The following is a 25,539-nucleotide window of genomic DNA, read 5'->3' as shown; positions in this document are numbered from 1 at the left end:
TCTGGATGGGGTTACACTCCCCCTGAAAGACTGTGTTCACAGCTTGGGGGTGCTTCTTGATCCATTGCTCCAAATGACAGCCCAGATAATTGCAACGGCCAGGAGTGCCTACTATCAGCTTTGACTGATATGCCAGCTGCACCCCTTCCTAGAGTTGGAAGACCTAAAGACAGTAGTACACGCACTGGTAACTTTGAGGCTCGACTTCTGCAATGCGCTCTACATAGGGCTACCTTTGTGTCTAGTCCGGAAACTTCAACTAGTTCAAAATATGGCAGCCAGGTTGGTCACTGGTACACCTAAGGGTGACCATATTACACCAACTTTAAAATCACTTCACTGGTTGCCAATTAGTTTCCAGGTGAAGTATAAAGTGTTGGTTTACCTTTAAAGCCCTACATGGTTTGGGTCCAGGTTACCTGCAGGATCACCTTCTCCCATACAATCTGTCCCGTAGGCTGGCAACTGTTATCCAGAGGACCTTTTCATTTGCTGCCCCCAGACTGTGGAATGGCCTGCCAGAGGAGATTCATCAGCATAATGTTTCTCTGAGTTTAAGACAGCCGTAAAGACTAGTCTCTTCCAGCAGGCCTACCTAGATTAATTTTAAGATTAATTTTAAGATGCTGTGATTGTTATTTTAATATTGTATTGTTTTTATATGCTCTTTTAACTCATTTTATGTATTATATTGTACTTAGTGTTGTTCCCCGTCTCGATCCAGAGGGAGAGGCGGATAATAAATTTATGATGATGATGATGATGATTTTCCTGGTGGACTCCATTCGGGCCGTAGGTGTTAAGTATATGAAAAGAAATACTTGCTTAGTCATTAAAATTGTGTGTGTATGGCTATCTCAGGGTTAAACAGAGAAAGTCTATCTGTGGGCAATTACCTTGAGATAGAGGCTGTTCTGGGAACCTTGTTAAGATTCTAAGTTAGCTTCATCACAGTTGTATGTAATGTAGATAAGAATTGTATAAGATGTGTATATAGTTTCTCACTTTGTAAAATAGAACTGATCATTGCTTACTGATCACTGTTCTATGATCACTGCTCTCTGTGTATGCCTCAGTGTGCTGATCTGAACTGATCTGAATTGAACTGCACAGAAGCCTGAAGGAAATAAACCAGCTCTGCTGTGTAAGACCTGCGTGATGTGTGTTTTGTTTCTGAGCACAAACAGAGTTCCAGAAGGAGAAAAGTTCTGGCAATAACCCAACAAAGGTTATGGGCCCAGTCCAGTCCAGGAAGCCTACGCCAGCCTAACCCAGGCAGAAGAACCAGAACTTGGTGGGAACGGTGCAGTATCAGAACCAGGAGTCTGCTAAAACAGAAGACTGTTGATGGAGGAAGACATCAAGCTAAAGCCAGTGCTGCAAAGTGAGGAATAATCTCAGTCGGCTGACTCTGAGGAGGACTCTGAGCAGAAGGACGGTGAGATACCAATTCCTAAAGCAGAGGAAATGGCAGGAGCTAATATGTCTGGTTTGCATCAATTGTTGGAAAAGCTGAATGACTCTAACTATGCATTATGGTCTTACAAAATGCAAATGTATCTGATTCAGGCTGAACTGTGGTATGTAGTCACAGAGGATCCGCCAGATAGAGCAGATCCACAGAATGCTAAATGGTTTAAGGACGATGCAAAAGCAATGGCAGTTATTGCATTAGCTGTGGAAGACTCTCAAATTTCCTTCATTCAGTTTTTGAATACATCAAAAGAGTGCTAGAATGCGCTACAAGCTGTATATCAAAGAGAAACAGCGGGCAGTAAAATAATTCTAACCCGGAAGCTGTATGGAATGAAGCTGAAACCAGGGGAGTCTATGTCAAACCATTTGAAAAGCATGAGAGAAATCTTCAATCAACTCAGGGCACGAGGGATGGAGTTTACAACTATACACCAAGTCTATGTGATTTTGTCAAGCCTTGATTCATCGTACGACGCGGTTGTCACCATGATGGAAAGTCAAGAGGAGAAAAATTTAACCCTCGAGTATGTAGCTAGAAAACTACTGGAAACCTATGAAAGAAGACAAGCTTCAAAACAACAGAGCCTTAAACTTCCTGTGGCTGAATTTCAACAAAGCCATAAATCTTCTGACGTGGTGGCTGCATTAAAGGCAAGGAAATGCTTTAACTGTGGTTCCACAGAACACTTAAGGCGGGATTGCAACAACAACAAGAAGAAAAAGCAGTCAACAGCAAAGTGGAGAGAAGAAAACAACATGAATGAAGCTGAATCAACAAAGAAGTGTCTTCTAGCAAGAGTCAAAGAGACAATGAATCCTTGGTTTTTGGACTCTGGGGCTTCAATAAGTATGGCAAAAGACAAACTTTCATTTGTTACCTTGGAAACTTCTACTTCAGAGCAAAAGTGTGTTACCCTTGCAAATAGAACAAAAATCCAGATTTGTGGTGTAGGTAATGTATATTTTGATTGTCTGGGAGTTGAACTACAAAGTGTTTTATATGTACCAGAATTAGAAACAAACCTTCTAAGTGTGTTTCAGTTAACAGAAATAGGATATGAGGTTTGTTTTACTGAAGAAAATTGTACTATAAAACAGGGAAACAAGGTGTGTGTGCAGGGAATAATGAAAGAATCTTTATATGTGATTAATACTTGTACAGAAAATGAAGTTGTGGCCAGCAAAGTCACAACAAAAACAATAGCCAATTGCAAACCACACCAAGAGTGTATCCATTTAACTCATAAAAGGTTTGGTCATGCCAACTATGAAATAATTTCTAAGATTCCAGAATTGTGTGAAAGGGTGAAAATCAAACCATGTTCTAACTATGTAGAATGTAATGTATGCAGTGAAACCAAGTGTCATAAGTCAAACATTCCAAAACATAGTGAGAGAACAACAAAAAGAATTTTTGAATTAATTCATGCAGATCTTGCAGGTCCTTTTGAGACAAGTCAAGGAGGAAACAGATTTTTCTTGTCTATTGTTGATGATTACAGTAGATTTGGATTTGTGTATGTGTTAAAACAGAAGAGTGAAACTTTTCGAAAGTTTAAAGCCTTTGTTAAGTGGAGTAAAAATAGATTTAAAGAACCTATAGCTAATCTAAGAACGGACCGGGGAGGTGAATTTCTCAGCAACCAATTTAAAAAATTCCTCAGTGATGAGGGTATACAACATGACCTTACTGCTCCATATTCACCATTTCAAAATGGAGTTGCAGAAAAGAAAAACAGAACCTTGCAGAACATGTTAAGAGCTCTATTGAAAGAGTCAGGATTGTCTAATCTGTTCTGGGCAGAAGCTTTGTCCACCTCAAATTATTTGTTAAACAGGCTTTACCACTCTGTACATGAAAAAACCCCATATGAAATGTTTTACAAAAGAAAACCTAGAGTGTCACATATAAGGGTTTTTAGAAGTAAATGTTTTGCTCATATTCAGAAAGAAAACAGACCAGGAAAGCTAGCTCAAAGAGGTTTGGAATGTAAACTGTTGGGATATGATACACAAACAAAAGGCTATCGTTTGTGGTCTCCATATCACAAAAGTGTAATTGTGAGCAGAGATGTAGTTTTTCATGAACAAATGCAGGAAACAAAACAGTATGTAAGTTTGCCTGTAGAACAGAAAGCTGTAGAAACAGAAGAAATTCCTGAACAATCTCAGCAAGAGAGGGAGGGAGAAAAAACTATAAAAGAGGAAACTATGCCTGTAACTATGCCAAAGCGACCAGAAAGGGAACGCAAAGCTCCAATTCGTTATTCAGATGAATACCAAAGCAAACAGGTTTCTCATAGAGCTTTACTAATAGCCTATGAACCTACTTCATTTGAAGAAATTCAGGAGATAGAACCTACAGAAGCTCAGGGCTGGCATGAAGCAATGTCAGAGGAAATCAGAGCAATAGAAAAAAATGAAACGTGGGAGCTAGTACCTTTACCTGAAGGTCGTAAAGCCATTACCTGTAAATAGGTATTCAAAGTAAAACAAAATGAGAAAGGACAGGTGGAACGTTACAGAGCAAGATTGATAGCAAGAAGATTTGCTCAAAAATATCTAATAGATTTTGAAGAAGTTTATGCACCTACAACAAAATACTCAAGTGTAAAACTTTTGTTAAAAATTGCAGCAGAAAAACAATTGAATGTATTTCATTTTGACATCAAAACAGCTTTCTTATATGGAGATTTAACAGAGGAAATTTACATGACTCAACCAAAAGGTTTTGTTAAAAATCCAGAGTTAGTTTGTAAATTGAAAAAATCCATATATGGTTTGAGGCAAGCAGCAAAGTGTTAGAATAAGAAACTGGACAATGTATTGATCAAAATGGGTTTTAAACAAAGCAAAGCTGATCATTGTTTGTACACAAAACAAGATGGTTCAAATGTAGTGTATTTGCTGATTTATATAGATGATTTGTTACTGGTTTTTAATGAAGAAGAACAGAAAAACACATTTGTAAACCAGCTGCAAAGACATTTTGAGTTAAAAGACCTTGGTTCAGTGAAAAGTTATTTAGGAATGCAAATTTCAAAAGATTCTAACACAGGGTCATTTCTGATTGAACAAAGTGGCAAAATTAAAAAATTGCTGGAAGAACACAGCATGGAGAATTGTAAAATTGTTGCCACTCCTATGGTCACTGATTTTCAAAATCAGACAGACAGTACTAAAATAGAAGACATACAGAAATATCAGAGTGTGATTAGAAGTTTACTTTATCTAGCAAACCTAAGTAGACCAGATATTACATTTGCTGTAAATCTTTTAAGCAGAAAAATGACAAAACCTTCTGTAACTGATTGGACAGCTATAAAACGTGTATTGAGATATTTAAAAAGTACAATCAATTACAAATTGGAAATATCTACACACAAAGATGGAAATTTTTGTGTTTATGCAGATGCTGACTGGGCTAATGCAATTGATAGAAAGTCTACCAGTAGAGCAGCATTCTTTTACAATCAATCCTTGATTGATTGGTATACAAAAAAACAAAATTGTGTAGCAACCTCTAGTGCAGAAGCAGAATATATCAGCTTATCTCTGGCTTGTAATGAGATTGAGTAGTATAAACAATTATTTGCTGATCTAAGGTTGGAAATTGAGACACCAGTAACCATATTTGAAGATAATCAGGCATGTATTAGTATGGCTACATCTGAAAAGTGTAAACCAAAAACTAAACATGTGGATGTTCGTTATTCTCATGTGAAAGATATAATTCAGAAGGGCTAGATTAAGCTTGAATATTGTCCATCTGAAATGATGTTGGCTGATTTATTCACAAAACCAGTATCAATGGTAAAACACAAAGAGATGCTTTTAAAGCTGGGTCTCAGATTGTAACACAATTTAAACAACATGCGCAAGAAGAGGACTGTTAAGTATATGAAAAGAAATACTTGCTTAGTCATTAAAATTGTGTGTGTATGGCTATCTCAGGGTTAAACAGAGAAAGTCTATCTGTGGGCAATTACCTTGAGATAGAGGCTGTTCTAAGTTAGCCTCATCACAGCTGTATGTAATGTAGATAAGAATTGTATAAGATGTGTATATAGTTTCTCACTTTGTAAAATAGAACTGATCACTGCTTACTGATCACTGCTCTATGATCACTGCTCTCTGTGTATGCCTCAGTGTGCTGATCTGAACTGATCTGAATTGAACTGCACAGAAGCCTGAAGGAAATAAACCAGCTCTGCTGTGTAAGACCTGCGTGATGTGTGTTTTGTTTCTGAGCACAAACAGAGTTCCAGAAGGAGAAAAGTTCTGGCAATAACCCAACAGTAGGTCCATGTGGAATCACCAGGAGCATGTTCTCTAACGATCAGGCAGGGTGGTAAAGGAGAAGCCGCTGTCATGACTAGACCTGTTCTCCGTAGGCTGGGGGAAGGAGTTTTAGGCAATCAATCAGATTCTGAAGCAGAAAAAATGGTGCCAGAAACATACCAGTGGGGGAGCTGACTCTCACAGGCTCTTCACCAGCTGGGAATGAACTTTCGCCAGACCTTATCTGTGAAAACGTTAACAACAGTCTGTGGGAAACCAGTATTCTTCCAAGGGGGAGGGCACTGAAAGGCTAGCTGATCCTAAAGTCTGCTGGCTAGCTGCTTGCCAAAGGCTTCTTGAACCAGTCTCCCTGAAGTCAAAGCATTATGGGGAAAAGCTTTCTGTTCTTATTGAAAAGTCAGTTGTCTCACTTAGTTTGCATAGTTCTGCCTGGAGGAATGTTCCTAGAGGCTGGACTCTCTTCAGGTAGGAAGAGATGTTTATTGCCTGAATAAAGCTTTGTGGATTACTTGGCAGACCTCTATATTGTCTCCCAATAAGGTGGAAGGTTTTGGGAAACATGACAGGCACTCTTTCAGGTATCCTGGTCCCAAACAGTTTATGGCTTTGTATGCTAGTAACAAAACCTTAAAACTGGCCCGGTAACAAATGGGTAACCAAGGGGGCTGCATGCTGAAAAGGGGCAGCTCCTGACAATAGCTGAGCTGCTGCATTCTGCACTAGATCCACCATCTGGAGCAGCCTTAAGGGCAGCCCCACATAGAGCGCATAGCAGTAATCCAGTAATGAAGGTTACTAATGTGTTACCACTGAAGGTTACCACTGTGGCCAAACTACCCCTGTCCAGAAGAGGCTTTAATACTCTTCTAACCTTTCTGTAAGAATGCATGTGGAAGGTAATCTTCTCGCAGCACATAACCAGACATAGCTCATTGGTGTTGAACCAACACTCATGTTGTTTAGCAAATCTATCTCACATAGAACATTTTTAGAGAGACTATTAGATGCTGAAGCTTCAAACTGGGGAATTTAACAATAGAAATATGTGAGTGTGTTTTAATTTCACTCCTAAATGAAGTCACTTTTGCAATGTAAGAAGGCTTTCTTTGAAACTCTGATGGTTTGAAAAAGCAGTTTGTGATGCAGCATGGTGTCTGTGGGAGAGGGGGAGAAGCCTGTGCACCTATTATTATTATTATTATTATTATTATTATTATTATTGTGGCCAGCTGCTTGTTTTGACCTGGGACTATTAAAAATGATTATAAGAACTGTGCTTAAAGTAATCAGTAGCCCCTGGGATTTTTTTAAACCAGAAGAAGCAGGTTTCTTGAACCTACAAATATTTTGATTTGGAATATTGTATCAGATTTGACTTTTGTGAAATGCACATGCAGTAGATTTATAAAGTCAGATGTTAGCCAACTTCTCTCTGGGAAGTATATGAGTATGACATTTGGCTTACTACCAAGTTATATTCAATTATAGTTGTGTTTCATTAGTCAAGAGTATTTTTTTCTTCATATATTCCATTAACTGTTTATAAGGTAAGTATTTTGGCTGATAGTCAAAGGACCACAAAAGTAGTTCTGGCTTCCCAGTGGGTTTTGGTTGCCTGGGCCACATGGCAAGTTTAAAAACAAAAACCAAAAACTAAGGAGAATATTTGGTGTCCAAAAGAGAAAAAGGGCCCATATGCCATTAAGTCTTTGAGCTCACCTAATTATTTATTTTAAGAATTTGTAATTCATTTTATTTTTTTTAACAAACATTTCAAATCAAATGGTATTAAATAGATCTTTCTATCCTGTCATTTGCCTGGGAAACATGTATTATTTTTTTTTTACATTGACTTGAAATTACTATGTTCTAAACGTAGATGTACAAGAGTCAATAGTTCCATTGACTGCTTTGCTAGGTTCTTATTGTTTTTGAACCATGAAATTGCTGGTTGCTGATGTTTAAAATAGTTAATGTTAAAATTAGGATATAAAATAATGAGGACTGCATATATTATGCATTAATCTCAAGCTTTTTTGAACAAGTGGAATAGGTAAACTGAGCAGGCCTGGGGTCTACACTAGTATATTTGGTCACCCCAGCAGAGCCCACCAGGGGTGTCCCTTTGCCTGGTACACTGCTACCACCATCCCAGCATCGTTAACATCGCTAGACAACTTAAGGCCCCTGGTGGTGCTAGTGCTAGCCCTACACAGTAATCTTCCTTCTGCAAATTGTTCCAATTTTGAACTTTGTAAAATGGCTCAATGGCTTAATTTGGACCCCCATTTTGGAATCTTGGGAAATAGTTCAATCTACTTGGACCAATTGAGAGGTCATTCAACAAATACTGAACCCAAATTGAGATTCAGAAATTCAAGGCTTCATGCCTCCCATTGTCTATCATACTGAATAAAATAGAAACCAAATGGTAATGATACTCCGCCCCACCCACCCCCACACACTATTTGTCAGAAGTAGATGAAATCTGCAGGCCTAGTAGCTCCTTAAGAAGGAATTAGACCTGCCAAATTACAGTGAAATAGGTGTAGTGGGTGGTTTTTTTGTTTGTTTTGGGTTTTTTTAAAGGGCACATTGTAGATAACTTTTTATTTCTTGGCAGAATTTTGAGAGGGGATCAAGCCTGCCTAATTTCAGATAGACGGGGCAGTGATTTTTGTGCAAGGGCAGACATTTAAGGTGCTTCTCACCTTATCTTTCTTGTGCACTGTTCTTCTGAAAATGATAGACAGCATAGAGATGGCCCTAAGACAGAAAACTGAAAAGTTTCAGAAGGATAGGTGAAGCAATTTATGTGCAAGGGGAGTCTTCAAATTTGGGGAGTCTTCAAATGTGCGAGTGATTTGCTTCACCTTCCCTCCTCGCTATGATGTGTGCAATTTGTTTGAAAATGGCACACATCATAGTGATGTCTCCAGGCAAGACACTTGCAAGGTTTCCAAAAGATAGAGAGTTCTGATTATTGGGGGGGGGGGGGGAAACAGTTTTATGCTTTTTTTCATAATAAAGTCTGAGAGCGTTGGAATAATGGCCATCGCAGTTCCATCATTGCCCTCTCCCAAAGTGCAGTGACTGGTGAGCCCATGGTAAAACATGGCCTGTGATTAGAAGGTGGGCCTTCCAGCCACTCAACACGACTTCCTCCCACTCCCTCCCTCAGAGTATTTAGAGAAACGAAAGCAAAAGACACTCTTCTTGGAGACACACAGGGCTCATCTACACTAAGCAGGATATTCCACTATGAAAATGGTATATAAAAGGCTGGAGCCACATTACTGCTTTATAGCAGTATTGAACTGCACTGACAACTGTTGGGGCCCATTGACACATAACATATACTGCTCTCATACCATTTTCATAGTGTTATATCCTGCTTGGTGTAGAGGTGTCATGGGCCCCAACAGTTGTCAGTGCACTTCAGTACCGCTATAAAGCAGTAGTGTAGTTTCTGCAGTGCACTTCAATACTGTTATAAAGTAGTCATGTGGCTCCTGCCTTTTACATACCGCTTTCATAGTGGAATATTCTGCTTGGTGTAGATGAGCCCACAGTTTTCCTTTCTGAAGCCAAATTGCAAACAAAATCTTGTACAGGGTCCAGCCAGCTTCAGTTCTGAAGCACCAGAAATGGTCAGAAGGGCAAAGGGCCCTGATTCAGCTTGGGCTTTGGCCTAATTTGATGCAGTGGCAGCACTATAATGGACTCGGAGCTGAGCAGATTTGTATTGGGAGGGTGCCATGTTTTTATCTCCCACAATGCAGTGCCTGGTGTCTGAAGCTGGGCATTGCATTGTAAGAGATGAAATGTGATGGCCACTTGTCTCCCAACTAATTACAGACTTACTGCCGCTGTGTAAACAAGCCAGCAAAATAATCTGCCCAGGAAAGTGGGCGACTGGAGGCAACAGCAGTACTACTGGGGAGTCCAAGTAGGGGCAGGGGGGCGTCTAGTGGTTGGAGGGCAGGAAGTGCTTGGGGGTATTGGTGATGCTATGCTGAGGGCCCACTTGAGCTTGGTGCTTTCCCCTGAAACTGAGAAAGCTGGAGACAATGTCCATACAGGTACAGATAACACACAAGCCTATAAATCTATCTAAAATTATTTCTAAGCCACCTTTTTAAAAATCTATGTTGAATATTATTTTTGCATTATATTTTTGTGCCCTTAAACACATAACCAAATTCTTGTGAGTAGTTTCAATGAAGTTGCTGAGAGCTGAACTACATGAACTTAATTGGTTTCAATCATATCTTAGATGACACCTTGCAAAGGAACTTCCTGTCTCACATCAAAGGCTTCTGAATTTATTTTGTGGAAGGTAGAAACCAGAACATACAAGGTTAACAAGTTTAAATATAGAGAATGGGGCTTTTGCTGTTCTCGTGGTATTTTTTTTTGTGTTTTTTTTTAAATGTTTAAATAGTTTGGGCGCCTGCAGGCATAACCACCTAACTGTGGGTTAGGCAGGAACAAGAGGTGGCTTTGGTTTGATAGGAAGAACAAGTTTGCCCTGAAGTGCCTTTGATCAAATTGCCATGTATGACTCACTTACCTCCCACTGCTAGAAAACTCGCTTGGCTGGCACACAGGTTTGTATTATGGCTTAAGAATTAAAAATCCAAGTGGCACGTCGTTGTTCTCACCATAGTTTCTGTATATTTGCACAGTTCTCTGTTGTTGTTGTTTTCAATTCTATTGCAGCTGCTCTTTTCTTTGTCTGCTCCAATTCCATCCAATACTTTGAGAAAGAAGATTTTGTTTATTTATTTTATTTGTTTGTTTGAGAAAGAAGATTAGTCAGTTTTAGTTGGGGCTCCTGTGTTGTTGGTATGGTTATTGTTATTGTTGTTTTACTGCTTTTTAGCCCCAATGTGGTAAACAATATATTAAAATACAATAGAAGCTATTTATTCATTGTATTTTGTAGGCACCTTTTAGGGTAAATGTCTCCCTCCCAGCAGCTTCCAACATAAAGAAATACAGTATACAAATAAAAAAATTCAAAAGCCATAAATGATCATACTAAAATTAATAATGAATAAGAAACAACAACAATACAAAAACATCTAACCCCATAAAACACTGAAACCCAAAAATACTTACAGCTAAAACCCACATTGTATATATCCAGCAACCTGATAAAATCTGTTTAGAAGAAAGCAATAGAAAACAAATGAAAAAGCCATCTCCCTTGTCCCTGCCAATCCTGCTGTTCTCATAGGCAGGAATGCCATTAGTACTTCAGATTTATATCTCAAAGTATGCAAAAGTATGGTATGGGTGAAAGTGGTCAGCATTCCAAGTCATTAATAAAACTATCATCATCATCATCATCATCATCATCAAATAGCAAAACCACAGAAACAGGAAAAATAGTAGCGACTTCACCTTTTCCTTTTAAAAAAGATCAAAAGGCAGAGAGGCAAATGTACTTCTCAAAGAAGGGAATTCCAGAGCTGCGGCAGCAGCATGGAAAAGGCTCTGTCTGGCATACCCAACGACTGTAGTTGTTCCTATCTTTCAGCAGCTTTCAGAAATGATACCTTGTCTTGGCAGGGATATAATACACAGAGGGGCAAAAGTTGAAGCTTCCTTATGTTAGAGGCTGTGTGCATGATGATCCTGGTGGTTGTGTTTTCAGCTTTCGTGGATCTCAGGCAGAAGTACTGGTAGCACTTAGTATCTATTTTCTGAAATGAGAGATGCCAGCCCAGGGTCATGCCCTGTAACCTCCAAGTACCTTTTCATTTTTCCGTTTCATTGATGAGGGAATGGGACTGTCACACCTACTTTACATATGGTTGGTGAGCCAGCACTATTGCTGGAAACCAAGCTCAGGACTACACCCACTTGAGTCTTGCTACAAATTTAGACCTGCTACTAATTTGAAGCCCAGCCCAGTATGTCCTTGTTTCTCACACACAGATTCTTGAACGCTCCATGCTGGTTCCAGCTCTGTCTCTTTCTTGAATTATGGGACATAACTGCCCACAGTGTTTCTCAGTAAAGCTTCCACCAAGGAACTGGCCCAGAATCTTTGCTCAAAGTTGCATGTATAAGAACCTGTGAATTGGGGCATTAATCAAACCATAGCAAGAGAAGTGAACAAGAGCAGGGCTTCTCACAAACCCATTCCTTAAAAACAGCCAGGAAAAGAGTTGCAGTACTCAGAAGCTCTCTCATATAGTCACTGTTTCCATGCCACTTCTGTAATGGCCGTTTAGGTGTTTGCAATGTAAAATCACTTTGGTTAAGAGAAAAGTCCCTCTGCCTCTGGCTACCTCTCCCTTCCTGGAATTTTACTCCCTTGTTCCTTATTCTGTTGCACCCCTAAAGAGACCTGTACCACAGTTTGAGAGCTATTGCTCTAAACCAGGGGTGCAGAAATTCAAGCCCAGGAGCAAAATCTGGCCTTCCTGGGATCCCAAGCTATACACAGTAGCTTAATTGTCTAATCATGTGAGGGATAACAGTAGTTTATTTTCAAAATAAGCTACTGTGAGTAGCTTATGAACCCATCATGGCTTAAAGGGACGTTTGAATGTTTCCATTATCTTAAAATGCTTCTTTGCAATTTATCTTTTGCAATGTTTCCAAGAAACAGGGGTTTGGGCCTTGTTGCAACTCACCCCCCCCCCCTTTACAAAAATGTCTTTCCCTTCTAAAGGTGTCACTGGTTAGTAGCTTTTAATTTTCCATCAATGGATGGGGGCAACTCAAACTCAAAAGTTGTTTTATGAATGTTCTGTCCTATTTGATAGGTCCCTAAGAGTGCAATCCTATGCATGTTTAGACAGAAAAAAATCCTACAAGTCCTAACATTCCTCAGCTAGTCAAGTGTAGGACTTCTTTCTATCTAAACATGCACAGGATTGTACCTTTAAAAATATTGGGCTGCATCCAGTGGAATGGATTACCCTTCCTGCTCCGTAGTAGATTCGTGGGGTGGGGAGGGCAGAAAGAGAAATGTCTGTTGTACAAGCAGAAGTCCACTCTCCTAACATTGGATATTGCCATTTAGTTTTTTTTAATTAGTGATGTTTATTTAGTATTTGTTTTGTTTGGGGGGGAAATCATCCTTTAAAATTCCCCAAGCAAAGTATGTTTGTTTAGAAGATTTACTTAACATTTCCTATGACATAAGACATTTTTGCCTTTTTTGTTCTGAGGTGCAAAAGAAACTAAGTCTCAAATCCTCCAGCAAATAGCTTTAAGACAACAATTCCAGTATTTCTCCTGCTTTATAAATTCTAGAGGAGTAGCTACTTTCTTTGTGCTAAACAAAGAAAAAGTGTTGCTATACTAGAGAGCTCAGTCATGAAGAGAGATCTTTGTTGATGTGACACAAACATGTACTTGCGCTGGTTTCCACTGAAAATTAGACAAAAAACATACATTTTCACTGAGAGGCAACTTTTCAAATTATGATGTTGAACATCTGTTAAGTATTTGATACCCCGTATTTGACATCCAACAGATTTGGCATCCAGTGTTAGATAGTTTTTACAGTATTATATACGTTAACAACCATTTTATACGTAATGTTCAGCAGCTATATTTTATAATCAGCAGTTTCTATGTACTACATAGACTTCTATATATGAATTGCTGTTCTGATTGCAGTATCTGTAGATGAGAGGATGCTGTGAATGGGAAAACCCCACATCAGTCATGTGGGGGAGGTGGGTTTTTCTTGTATTGCGCGCGTGCGCGTGCACACACCCCTAAACAGTTTGTCAGCTCTAATAGCATCAGCTACTAATCAACTGAAATGTAGAGGGGCAAAGCCCTTCCTCTTGTCCCCAAAAGTGATCAACATTTTCAAAACTGACAGCACCAACCTTCATTTGCCTTTATTGAATGCTAAGCACAGTAGTGGAAGAGGTGGCTTTGTGGGGTGACCCCCCAGAAAAACCTTACTAACCATCATCTATATTCTCCTGGGTTTTAAACTCCATAAATAGAATTGAATTTAATCTGAAGCATTCATGCTGGGTATGAAACTTCTCATTCTTTTTAAAGGAATAGCTACTTCTCCCTCCCCCTCTCAGAGAGACGTAGAAGACATAACTGTGGGATACATGAGGCAAGCATAAATAGAGCACAAACTATATACCACTTGCGTTCTAAGACTTGCTTGCTAATATCCCATCTGAGGATTTTTAATATCTTCACACCTGGTATGGATTAAGGAAATGGCAGTGGGGTTTAAACTAGCACTGTTTTGCCAAGTTTCTCTCTCTATGTATGTCAAGAATGACTGACTGAATTTATCCAGTCAGCACATCCCCAAGCTTATTCACATTCTGAGGAGTAGGCTTGGGAGCTTTAGAACGCCCAGAGCTCTGTGTGTGTTCTCATTCTTGGGTTAAAAAATCCAATCTGAAACAAAAGCCTAAACAAAATAATATAGCCTTGTCCTGCATTTCATAATAGTTGGTGAAAATCAACTTTATATAGGCTAAAATGACCAAATATTGATTTGTTTCCTATCCAGAGATACCTAGCTTACTATTCTGAAAATAAACTGAGGTTCTGAGAAAAAGGACCCTCGAGGATTTAGAGGTACACATAGATCAGATCTGCACGCTTCCTACCTAGCCTCCATGTTGTGCTTTTTGAAGTAGTTTTTCCCTAGCAGGAATGGAGAATCGTCTTTAAAATGAAGTGCACACTGAAGCACTATTGTAACATGCAAAATTATTCTCAAGATGACCCAATTAATTTGTTACCCTTTCAAAGAAGTATGATAATCTACTTCTAGGTGAGTTGATTCCTCACCCCCGCTGGTAACAAATGTTGGAGTAATACGGAACAAGCAGATCACATTGGCAATACCCATTACTATGTCACAAGCCTAGATTATACAAAGATATCAGCATGTACCTATGTGGCAGGGGTGAGAAAATATTTTAAGGTGAGGGGGGGTCAAATTACCCCTACCAGGACCTCCAGGGGTTGGATGACATGAGTGACTGTGGCCATGCCCACAGACATTATGACCCACTGCTAAAAGAGATATGGCATTCCATGTTCATGCATGGAATATTTCAGGACTACAGTTGAATTTGGACACTGTAAAATCTGGGGGTGTGGGGTTTGCTTTCAGAAGAAGGTGAATTAAGCTCAAATTCTCAGCCCTAATGCAGCCAATGCACCTTGCAGCTTAAAAAGCAGAGCTTAAAATCATAGCTAGCAATCATAACCAGCCATAGACCAAGCAGACTGTGGCCTTAGCTAGACCAGGCTAAGGGCAAACCACGGGATCTTCCCTGTGCATCCACATGACGCACAGGGGATCCCGGGATCAGGGAGGAATCCTCCCTCCCTTGACCTGGGATAGTTTTAAGTGTAAATACAAACACTAGGAACAGATCTACAAAAAACAACCGTCTGGCTGTATGAAACCTCTGTTGATATTATGAAGTGTACCAGATAAACAATTAATGACTGTAATGCAAATTAATTCAGAAAAGTTCTGGGTACAAATGGAATGCACATAAAATTTAAACGACTTTCATCTAATGAGCAAAAATAAAATACCTGGAACGATAATTAATCCTTTTTTTAACCTTACACTAAAAATATGGAGAAGTTGGTAGAAGACACAAACTCCATTAATTTCAACTTTAAACCTTTGTTGGTTTTTATTTTTTTTAATTACCCATTATTTGCTGATCCTGATGAATACAAACAATACAAAGCATGGGGATTGAAAGGTATATATAATTACTAAAAATCTGTATCATGGAGTGAATCATAAAATGGAGAACAAATCAAAGAACAATTAGCTTACATTTGCATTAATTGGATGAAGTAATACACTTCAGTTTACATTCTAGAGTAAAACAAACAAACAATTATGCCTTTAACTGAATAGGAAAATTTCTTGATAAATTAAAAATCTAGGTCCAAGGGATTGGCCTCCAGTATGTATAAATAGTTGATAGCAGGTTTAACAGGTACCAACACCAGTGGTCTCAGTGATCAGGGGAATAAAATCCAGACAGTCAGAATATTTTGAACAAAAAGCCTTTCAAATCAATCTCACCTAAAATCAGGGAATATACATTAAAAATAACACATAGGTGATAAATCAGGTTTTCTTGTTTAATTGTATTCCACTCAGGGAGCAATTTTGATGATGGCACAGCATAAAAATACATCAAATTATCAAATAAATAATAACCCATTGTGCCAGCAAATGTTATTGGTGGTACACTAGCATAATGGTAATTTACATTGGCGGTAGTGTCAAATATGATACTGCGCATTCCCCACCACCACCCTGTTGATTTACACAAGCATGGGGGATGAATTTAAAGTTTAGATGATTACTCTGCTTATAAGGAGGGGAAAGGAAAGAAGGTCAGAGGGGTTGGAGTTGGCAGTTATGGGAAAAGACATTCAGTAAATGCTCTATGAAGAGTCAGCGGTGGAAGGATTTCCTTCTTCTGTTTCTTCAGATATTTATCTCAGTGATATTTATTTTCTGAATTACAGCTCTGTCTTGACTTCATCAGAATGCAGAGATAACAAGGTCTCAAAACAAAGATCAATATAATTCTTTAGTTTATCTTTCCAAAGGAATAATCTCCTTCACAGTCTCAGATAGATGACTGAATTGAATGGCATATCTAGTGCTGGGTGATGAAAAGTGAGTACTTTTGTTTTCATCAATGCCAGGACTCTAATTGAGTTGTCACTGCAGTGACAATTATATCCATATCGCTTTGGCTAAAAAGCAATGTAAGATTCATTTCTGTATAACAAGTAACACTGGGATATAAATGTGTTGCTTTCCATTATTAATGCAAAAGAAGAGAAATAATCTCTTACCAACAAAAGTATGCATGTATCTATATATGTGTCTATGAATGATTTAAATAAATATATGTGCCTATGGGATATCAAATAATTTTAAATATGTTTTATCCTGATCTGTTAAACATATTTAAAATATTTGACTCATTCATTAAAATCGTACAATGCTAAAATGCATAGAAAACTAGAAGGAAATAAAATCAGCGTGTTGTGTTGAAACAATTCATTTCCCAAACATGTTGGAAACACAATCAAGTATGGAAATTACAACCATTTGGTAGGGTCACCAAGTGCTTTGTGGTTTTTCGTGGTCTAAGTATAGAGAACTGTAATCAAGCTGCCCCAGAGTTCAATGAAGCAATTCTTATTATTAAGCACTAGTGCAAACAATATTTAGGGGAGGAAACATTAATTTGAAGGGAATAAATAAATAACAGAAGCAACAAATTGTAGCATGTTGTATAGAGAATAGGGAAATAGTTTGACCAAACTGGAGAAATAGTAAAAGAGGTGGGTGTGGGTGTGGGTGTGGGTGTGTGTTTAAAAACAGTATTTATGAACAGATATTACAGAATGAGAGGGCTTATAAAGAAGATATAGTCAATCATTTTTAGGCCATGGCTAGACCAGGCCTATATCCCAGGATTGTCCCAGGATCATCCCTGTACATCCAAATGACACACAGGGGATCCCAGGAGCAGGCAGGGACGACCCCTCAATTTGCCTGGGATAATCCTTAGGTCTAGCTAAGGCCTTAGAAAACTAATGATAATCAAGAAACAAAATGACTCATCATAAATATGGTCCCATGGCACGGTCTGAAGGTACATGAAGCTAAGCAGATCTGGGGCTGATCTGTGCTTGGAGGGAGACATATGGAAGAAAGGTGGAAATAACGATAATAATATGGATTGATTCAATAGCAGAATTCAATTTGTATTTATAAATATCTGAATGTTATTTTTAAAAAATCAGTACATTTCAACCCAAAATAGACCATCCAAAACACATTTTGCATAATTTTAACACCCTACCCCTTATATCAAGTTTTATCCTGCATTCTGAGACCATTTTCCCATTGGTAAATTTCTTGAAAACGGTCTTGATAGTGTCCAGGAAGCACCTGACTAAATGATCCCTCTTTTAGACAATGTGTTTGTTGGGCAAGATTTTCAGTTAGTCAAGCTTACTCATTTATAATACCTGGCAGATATTGGCTTCATGATTCGATTTCGGTTAGGGTCTGTTTTCATGAAAACGTTTATGAATGAGCCATAATTCCTTCAAGATATGTATTTACATTGGGAATACTTTGCAGACTTTCAAACAAGTCCTACTACCGGGTGGGAATGAAAGAAAAAGTGTTTTTTAATATAATGAGTTAGGGTCCCTACTATAGATTATTTTGTTGGCTTTATGGAAACAACAGATTCAATTAAAACCTAACTTGTTAAATAGAAACAAAATCGTCCACATATTTACACACATAAACATTTGTATCTTCACAGTATTATCTGACTAATTATTCTAGCGACATATGAAATATTTTGTTTTGCATTACTGAAATAAAGAGACATGCAAACCATTTACCATAGAACAGCGACTTTTCCTTTGCGTGTTGGAAGGAGGTGGGAAATAAAAAAATTAGACACGTATGTAAGGTATGAAAAATCAGGGGCACATGTATTTCAAATCTGCAAAGGGAAAACCTGGGCAGGCCACTAATCTACGCCAGCAACTAGCCAGGCGTTGGAGCTGGTTGAAACATTCTATGCCTGTGGAATGGCATCTGTAAGTTTGCCAACCTCCAGGACTACCCCATTTGGGGAAGGGAGGCCTTCCCTTGTCACTCTCTCCCAGGCTGCGAAACACCAGGGGTGGGTAAGGTGAGTTGGCCTCACAGGTAACCCATATCCCCCAGTGAGACCGCAAGACCATAAAGCAGGAGGCCTCCAGCATCACCTGTTACCGAAACAGTGCAGCAGTATGATCACCATCTGTGTTGACCCTAATGGTGCCTGTCCCACCAGTCTACACCAAACAAATGATGACTAAATTAACCTAACAACTGAAACATAATCCAGTTATTCTTAGAAGGCAATCCTGCCTCAATTACAGTGTGAAGTAGGTGAAAAGATTCATGGCCGTGGACAATCAGATTATGAGCCAAAGATTCCTACTTGGCCCCCAAAAGGGTGACCATCAGAAACTCACGCTGTATATAGGGAGGGAGGAAGCTGTGCTTCGAAGAGGCCGGTGGGTGGGTCCCCTCAGGCTAATAATGCCAGGTAAACCCCACCCATGGGCATTGGCCTCATAGTAATCACACATGTCTCTCCCCATCCCCACAACGGCCTCTCCGCAGCCAGGCAAGTTGGACGTGGGGTAAGGCATTTGCATGTGAAAGGACGGTGGGAAATAGAGACAAGACATGAATGTATGGTATGAAAAATCAGTGCCACATTTATTTCAAATCTGCAAAGGTAAAACCTAGGCAGGCTGCTAATCTATGGCCCTTTCTACACCTTCAGATGTAGAGGGAGGGAGAGGAGGTGATCCCGGTCTTACCTGCTTCTGGGATCATCGCCCTCAGCTCACATGGGCCACGTGACATCCTGGGCGTCGCCCCTGTTGCGGCTGCCATTTTTAAAAAAAGAGGAAGAGCTGGAGCGTACTTGAGCTCCAGCGAAAATTAAGGTTAAAAAAAAGAAGCCCCGGTCCCCACCCCACCCCCAATGGCCCTGGACTCCCCCCATCCCGGCTCCTTCCCTCTGATGACCCCCACTATTCACGAGGAGGAGGGAGGAAGCTGGGATGGGCTCCCACACCACCTGCGGTCCTTGGAATCGTTCCGGGATTGCTGGTAAAACCAGGATAACTGAGGTCTCAGTTATCCTGGGGAAATGGAGGGATCATTCCTCCCGGCTTCCGGGATCTCCTGTGCGTCATTTGGATGATCCCTGGAAAAACGGACGGTGTAGAAACTAGCCAGGCGTTGTATCATGCGAAACATTCTATGCCTGTTGAGTGGTGTCTGTAAGATTGCCATCCCCCAGGACTACCCCATCTGGGGAAGGGAGAAAGGCCTGGCCTCCCATAAATGTTGCATTAAAGAAATTATCACTTTGGTAATCCTGGTTTGCAATATATTCAGTCCTTAATGAGGACTAGAGTATAGATATTCGTGTAATTTCTGTGTGTGCTCAATATTGTTAGGTTCCTGTAATTAAAATCACTATTCAAAACATTGCAGTTGCTCAGCCTGAGTAAACAGAAGGTTCTTCTAGGTACAATGTACGTGCAATTGCATTTACCTGAGCCTCACTTTTTTTCTCCCTCTAACATGATAATCAAAAGGTTACTTTTGAAGCTCCTCTCAGTGTGTTTGTCATGCATCATAAGAATGTGCTGTGGGAACTTGGAAGGAGGGCACTTTGAAGTGCCACAGAGCTTTTCATGTGGCCATCTGAATGTATTTATTTACTGCATTTCTGTATGGTTGAAGCCCTCTGGGCAGTTCTCAAAATAGAGGTCAAAACCATAGAATACAACAATAAACATAATGTAACATCTAAAATAAATTGAAACAGATACAGAACAAAGAAAAAGAAAATGATCTAAAAGTGCAGCCGGGACAATTCTGATCCCCAGTTCTATTGATTGTTGGGGGTTAGGAGTGGGGCAGAGATGTCTGTCCACCAGTGGAGAGATTATGGCATCACAGTATTTTCCATCTCCCCAAAAACCTAGTAAAGGAACTGAAGGTGGTAGTGGTTTTTATCTAGTATTGAATCTCATAGTTCGCATGACTCGTGCTTTTTCAACAAAACAATCCTGTACTTCAGAATAATTCTGGCACTGTAGAGTGCGCAAGAGATCTAAGCTGCACTCTTATCTGGACAGAGATAGCCTAGCTACAGTTATCCATGCTCTGATAACCTCTCGTTTGGATTACTGCAATGCGTTATACGTGGGGCTGTCTTTGAAAACGGTCCGGAAGCTTCAGCTGGTACAAAACAGGGCAGCCCGTTTACTAACAGGGCCTGGCCGACGAGATCACATTACGCCAGTCCTTTTACAACTTCATTGGCTGCCAGTCCAGGTCCGGGCCCGATTCAAAGTGCTGGTATTGACATTTAAAGCCCTAAACGGCTTGGGGCCAGGCTATCTGAAGGAACGCCTCCTCCCATATGTACCTGCCCGGACCCCCCTCAGGGGTCCTTCTCCACGAGCCCCTGCCAAAGGAAGTGAGGCAGGTGGCTACTAGGAGGAGGGCCTTCTCTGCTATGGCACCCCGGCTGTGGAATGAGCTCCCTAAGGAGGTTCGCTTGGCACCTACATTATATGCTTTTTGACGCCAAGTGAAGACCTTTTTATTCTCCCAGCATTTTAACAGTCTATAAATAAATTTTAACTTGGTGTTTTAAATTTGTAATTTTGCATTGCTGCTGTTTTTATCTGGTTGAGCTTTTATATTGTATTTTATATTATGGTTTTATACTGTTGTTTTATACTTTGAATGTTTTTAATTTTTGTGAACCGCCCAGAGAGCTCCGGCTATTGGGCGGTATAGAAATGTAATAAATAAATAAATAAATAAATAAATAAAAATAAGCTTTTTAAAACATCTATTCTCACACATATAAGCCTCTCTCAGTGGAAGTGTCGTATGACTGTCATAGGTTAGGTTATAGGTTGTGCATGTATTAATTCTTCCTTTTTTCTTTAATTTTCATTTTAGGAACAAATGTGTCAACTGCTGTTGATTTAATGCCTACAGCATCATGGAACACATCAAGTGAACTAGACAAAGGTAAATGGCGTTAAAAGAAATACCATTCTACATTTTTTTAAAGCCACTGTTAGAGTTTCTTTGTTTTGTACTTGATTATATCCAAAACTGCTTGTAAAGTCAGAGGAAGGAGGAGTTTAGGCCAGTTTTGTTTGCCAAGCAATCATTTGATATTCAGACTGTGATTTCTGAAGAATGTTGGGACTCCCCTTTTTACTTCAAATAACACGTTCCACATGTTTGAAAAGAATGTCAAGATGTGAATTATAGCAGTTTATGACCTACCTGACATTTCATCTTGTGGCTCTTGGAATCTGGATTCAATATTAACATGCTTTGGACTGAGTCCCTTTGCATACACTTTTTGGTATGAAATTTGGGGGCAAGCAGTTAGTTCTAGGCTAGGAGGACCTGTTAAAATGCTTTAACATTTGTGACAGCATTGATTACACACACACACAGTGCCTGGAGGAACAAATTTTTACGCATGCGTGTTGTACTGTTGTAAAGTTTGCTGCCCATGCCTGCTTTCTCTTCCTTCAAACTGCTGGCATTTTATTTGAGTTACTAATAATGTTCCTGCAACTCAGTGATGGGGCATCACCTATCATTTTTAATATGGGCTGATATAGACTGTAAGCTCTCTGGGACTATATTTTCTTACCTGTAATATTACTCTTTGCTATTAAAATTCTAGTAACACACTTTCAGTATGAAATCTCACCATTCCCAGCTGACCACAGAGTATGACTTTGTAGGAAGAGAAAAGATAGTTTTCAGCCATGGCACATTTTAGCATCAGAATATATAGAAGGATCCAATACTCATTGACAGCTGCCACACTCTTTCTAAGATGGCAATGTGACCCTAAGATGGCAATCCACCAAGCCAAAAGTAGCCCAATTGTTATGTATAACAATTCACTTGGGATCTTTTACATTTCCTGGTTTTGCAGCTTTTTTAGGACTTATAAAATAAGAGGTTGTCCAACACCTGACAGGCTACAGTAGATGAATGGTGGATTGCATTTGGCTTTCTGGAGCACTTGTTTGTATCTAAACTGCTGTAAGTCTTTAGCTGTAATTCAATATACTAAGGCAGCCTATGCCTATCTGTTTCACTGGCATGGGCCAAGTCTCACTTGGCATGGGCCAAGTCTCATTGAGCTTGGCCCATGCTAAGTATTTAAGTACTTCCTTCATTTTTTTCTGTCCAGTGTTAGTATGCTTCTACTGCTTGAAAGCTGGAATTATTTGTCTCTTTAAATGCCCTGCTTTCACTTTCTGGTCAGGGAAAGGCTCATGTTATGCATGGGGAGAAGTGAACATAGGATGCTGCCATATACCAGGTCTAGGATAATCATATGAAAAGGAGGACAGGGCTCCTGTATCTTTAACAGTTGTATTGAAAAGGATAATTCAGCAGGTGTCATTTGTATGTAGGAGAACCTGGTGAAATTTCCTCTTCATCACAACAGTTAAAGCTGCAAGTGCCCTGCCCTCTTTTAAATCTGGTCACTCTAGTATAGCTCCTGCAGCTTTAACTGTTGTGATGAAGAGGCAATTTCACCAGGTTCTCCATATATAATGACACCTGCTGAAATTCCCTTTTCTATGCAACTGTTAAAGATACAGGAGCCCTGTCCTCCTTTTCATATGGTCACCCTAACCAGGTTAGGCTGTATTTCCATCTCGATCAGTATTTCCTATTCTAACTGGAAAACGGCTCTCTGGAGTATCAGGCTTCCCATCAACTGCTTTCTGACCCTTTTTAAAAGAGAAAGATGCCACGGATTGAACCTGAGGTATTCTGCACACAGAGCATGTGATTTATCACTTAACCACAGTCCCTTCCCTGAGGGCTTCAGATGATCAGTTCTAGGTAGGGTTTCCAATGCCTTATTTAGTGTTTAAACCACTGGGAGACATGCATCTTGAATATAGTGTGTAATAGCAAGGTCAGTAGTGCAGCCACATACCCTTCAAGTGTTCTCAAATATGTTTTGAGATATGTACAGGTCATGCAAACATACAGTTTAAAGAGATCACCTTCCACCTGTTTTCCCCCAAGAGCTGGCATGTGGTCTCAGAAGCATCCATATAAACCGGATTTTAAAGCTTGTTAAATGCCTCATGTGAAATTGGTTCCCAGCCAGCACACCCAATTAAGCAGACATCCCTATTCAGTGGCCTTCACAGTTCCTGCCACTCTTCAGAAGTAAACCCCCACCCCACAACACACACGCTCTTCAGTATTTCATTAGATATATTTTTCATGTTCTTATTAAAATATTGTAAAATTGAATGGGGTTTTTATTTGTTATTTTTCCCCAACCTGACTACTTCTCCAATGACTGTCTACCAACTGAGTCACATTCAACTTGCAGTTTTTATTAAATAAGCTAAATTGACAGCATTAAACAGTTGCCTGTTTATCCTTTTTAACAGGAAATGAAATTTAAAAGAGACGCAACCACCCGTGAAGACCTGTTGAAAGCAGCAATTGATGCGGGAGGGAGGTGGTAGTTTCTCACTAAAACTTTAAAAAGAAACACTACACCAAAAATTAAAATGATCAGATTTAAAATCATCTCTGATCATCTAACACTATTCCATTTTCTTTCTTTCCCTGCTTTTCAACAAAAAGCAGGGGGGAAAAGCAGGTCTTGTTTTTCACAGAGAAGGGAGCTCTTTTTTTGTTGTTGTTAATAGAAATCTTCCAAAAAAAAAAAGATATTTTACATTCATTGAGTGAGGAAAAGCCAGATTCCACATACCTTTCAGGAAAAGGGTGTCTTGCTAAGAAACTGTATGACTCAGGAAATTTTTAAGATGACATAAGGCATCTTTACGGTAGACCACCAATTCAGATATACTGTAGGTCAATAGGAGCTACAGGGGGCATCCTCTTGAGGGTTCTGTAGTTTCATTTCAGAAAAAGATTTGGTAACTTGTTTAACATCATTATTAAAATGATCCATATAAGAAAAGTCTTTCAATGCCACAGCTCCAAGACCATGAAACCTAGACACCTAAAACTTGGCATGCATACAAAGGAGGCCTATGGTTGTGCAACTTGGGATTATTTGGTTTTTAAAACACTTTGGCCTGGTTCAGACAACACGCTAAACCATGCTGCTTAACCACAAAATGGTTAAGGGAATACATTAAGGTTAATGCATCCCCTTAACCATTTTGTGATTAAGCAGCATGGTTTAGCATGTTGTCTGAACCAAGCCATTGACCCTGATCAGATGACACACTAAGCCACCATGGGTAAGCATTTTGAGCTAAACATGGCTTAGCGTGTCATGTGAACCATTCCTAACCATGGTGCCTACACAACCAGAATTTAAACATGCTCACTAACCATTTGCTGCAAAAGGGTTAGTGGCCTAGCCATGGCTTAGTATGCATGCACATTGATTAATTTTAATTAATTTAAATGTGTCTATGTGAAGCTAAAGTACCGTCATACTCTAGGAGGCTGACTCCCCAAACCATTGCATAGCTTTACAGTTTAATGCCAGGCAGGAGTAGTCTGGGGGACATACACCCCTCCCCGGCTGTGGGGCAGCCTCCCACAAGGGAATGGAATGGGCTGTTCCCTTCCTCAAGGGGCTATAGGATGCATAATTTGGCTTGAAGGCTTTGCTGTATCAAAGGAAGGAGTATTCCAACCCCTGTGAATCCAGGTTTGTTCATGAGTTATTTTTATAGAACACGTGTACACAATGCTTTACAGAGTAACATCAACAAAAATATGTCTCTATGAGTCACCAAAGATTTGGTGCTAGGGAAATAGCACCAAAATTACAGGACTCTGTTTCACAGGAGAGGTGAGCAGCTCGAGAATGTTACATTTGTACTTTACATTAAATGCGGTGGACTTTGGTTCTTTGGTAATAACACTGATCGGTAGAAATATGTGAAAAACTCTCCTGCTTACCTCAAAAACCACCTGGGTTTTGAGAGCATTCCTGGCAAATATTAAAAAAGCCTTTAAGGATTTTGTGGGTATTCCCGTGGATTGCTTGCAAGACTTCAAAAGGTTTTCACAGGCACCTCCATTTTCTGTCACCCTCTTCACAATTAAAAAAAAACCTCTTCATTTTGGAGAATGGA

At 39.6% G+C, this 25,539-nt stretch overlaps 1 protein-coding gene across 2 annotated transcripts in view; it reads left to right on the top strand.

The window, feature by feature from the left end:
* The window catches only part of ROR1 (receptor tyrosine kinase like orphan receptor 1), a 211,648-nt gene that overhangs the window by 122,493 nt on the left and 63,616 nt on the right, over positions 1 to 25,539 (top strand). For both annotated transcript variants that reach the window (XM_063137992.1, XM_063138001.1), the window contains exon 2: positions 21,365 to 21,436. In XM_063137992.1, coding sequence (XP_062994062.1) covers positions 21,365 to 21,436 — 72 coding nt within the window. The remainder of the gene's footprint in view (positions 1 to 21,364; positions 21,437 to 25,539) is intronic.

This window comes from Elgaria multicarinata, chromosome 1 (assembly GCF_023053635.1).
Source record: "Elgaria multicarinata webbii isolate HBS135686 ecotype San Diego chromosome 1, rElgMul1.1.pri, whole genome shotgun sequence".
NCBI lineage: Eukaryota > Metazoa > Chordata > Lepidosauria > Squamata > Anguidae > Elgaria > Elgaria multicarinata.
Note: the sequence above shows the minus strand (reverse complement) of the source record. Positions and strands in the feature narration are given on the sequence as shown.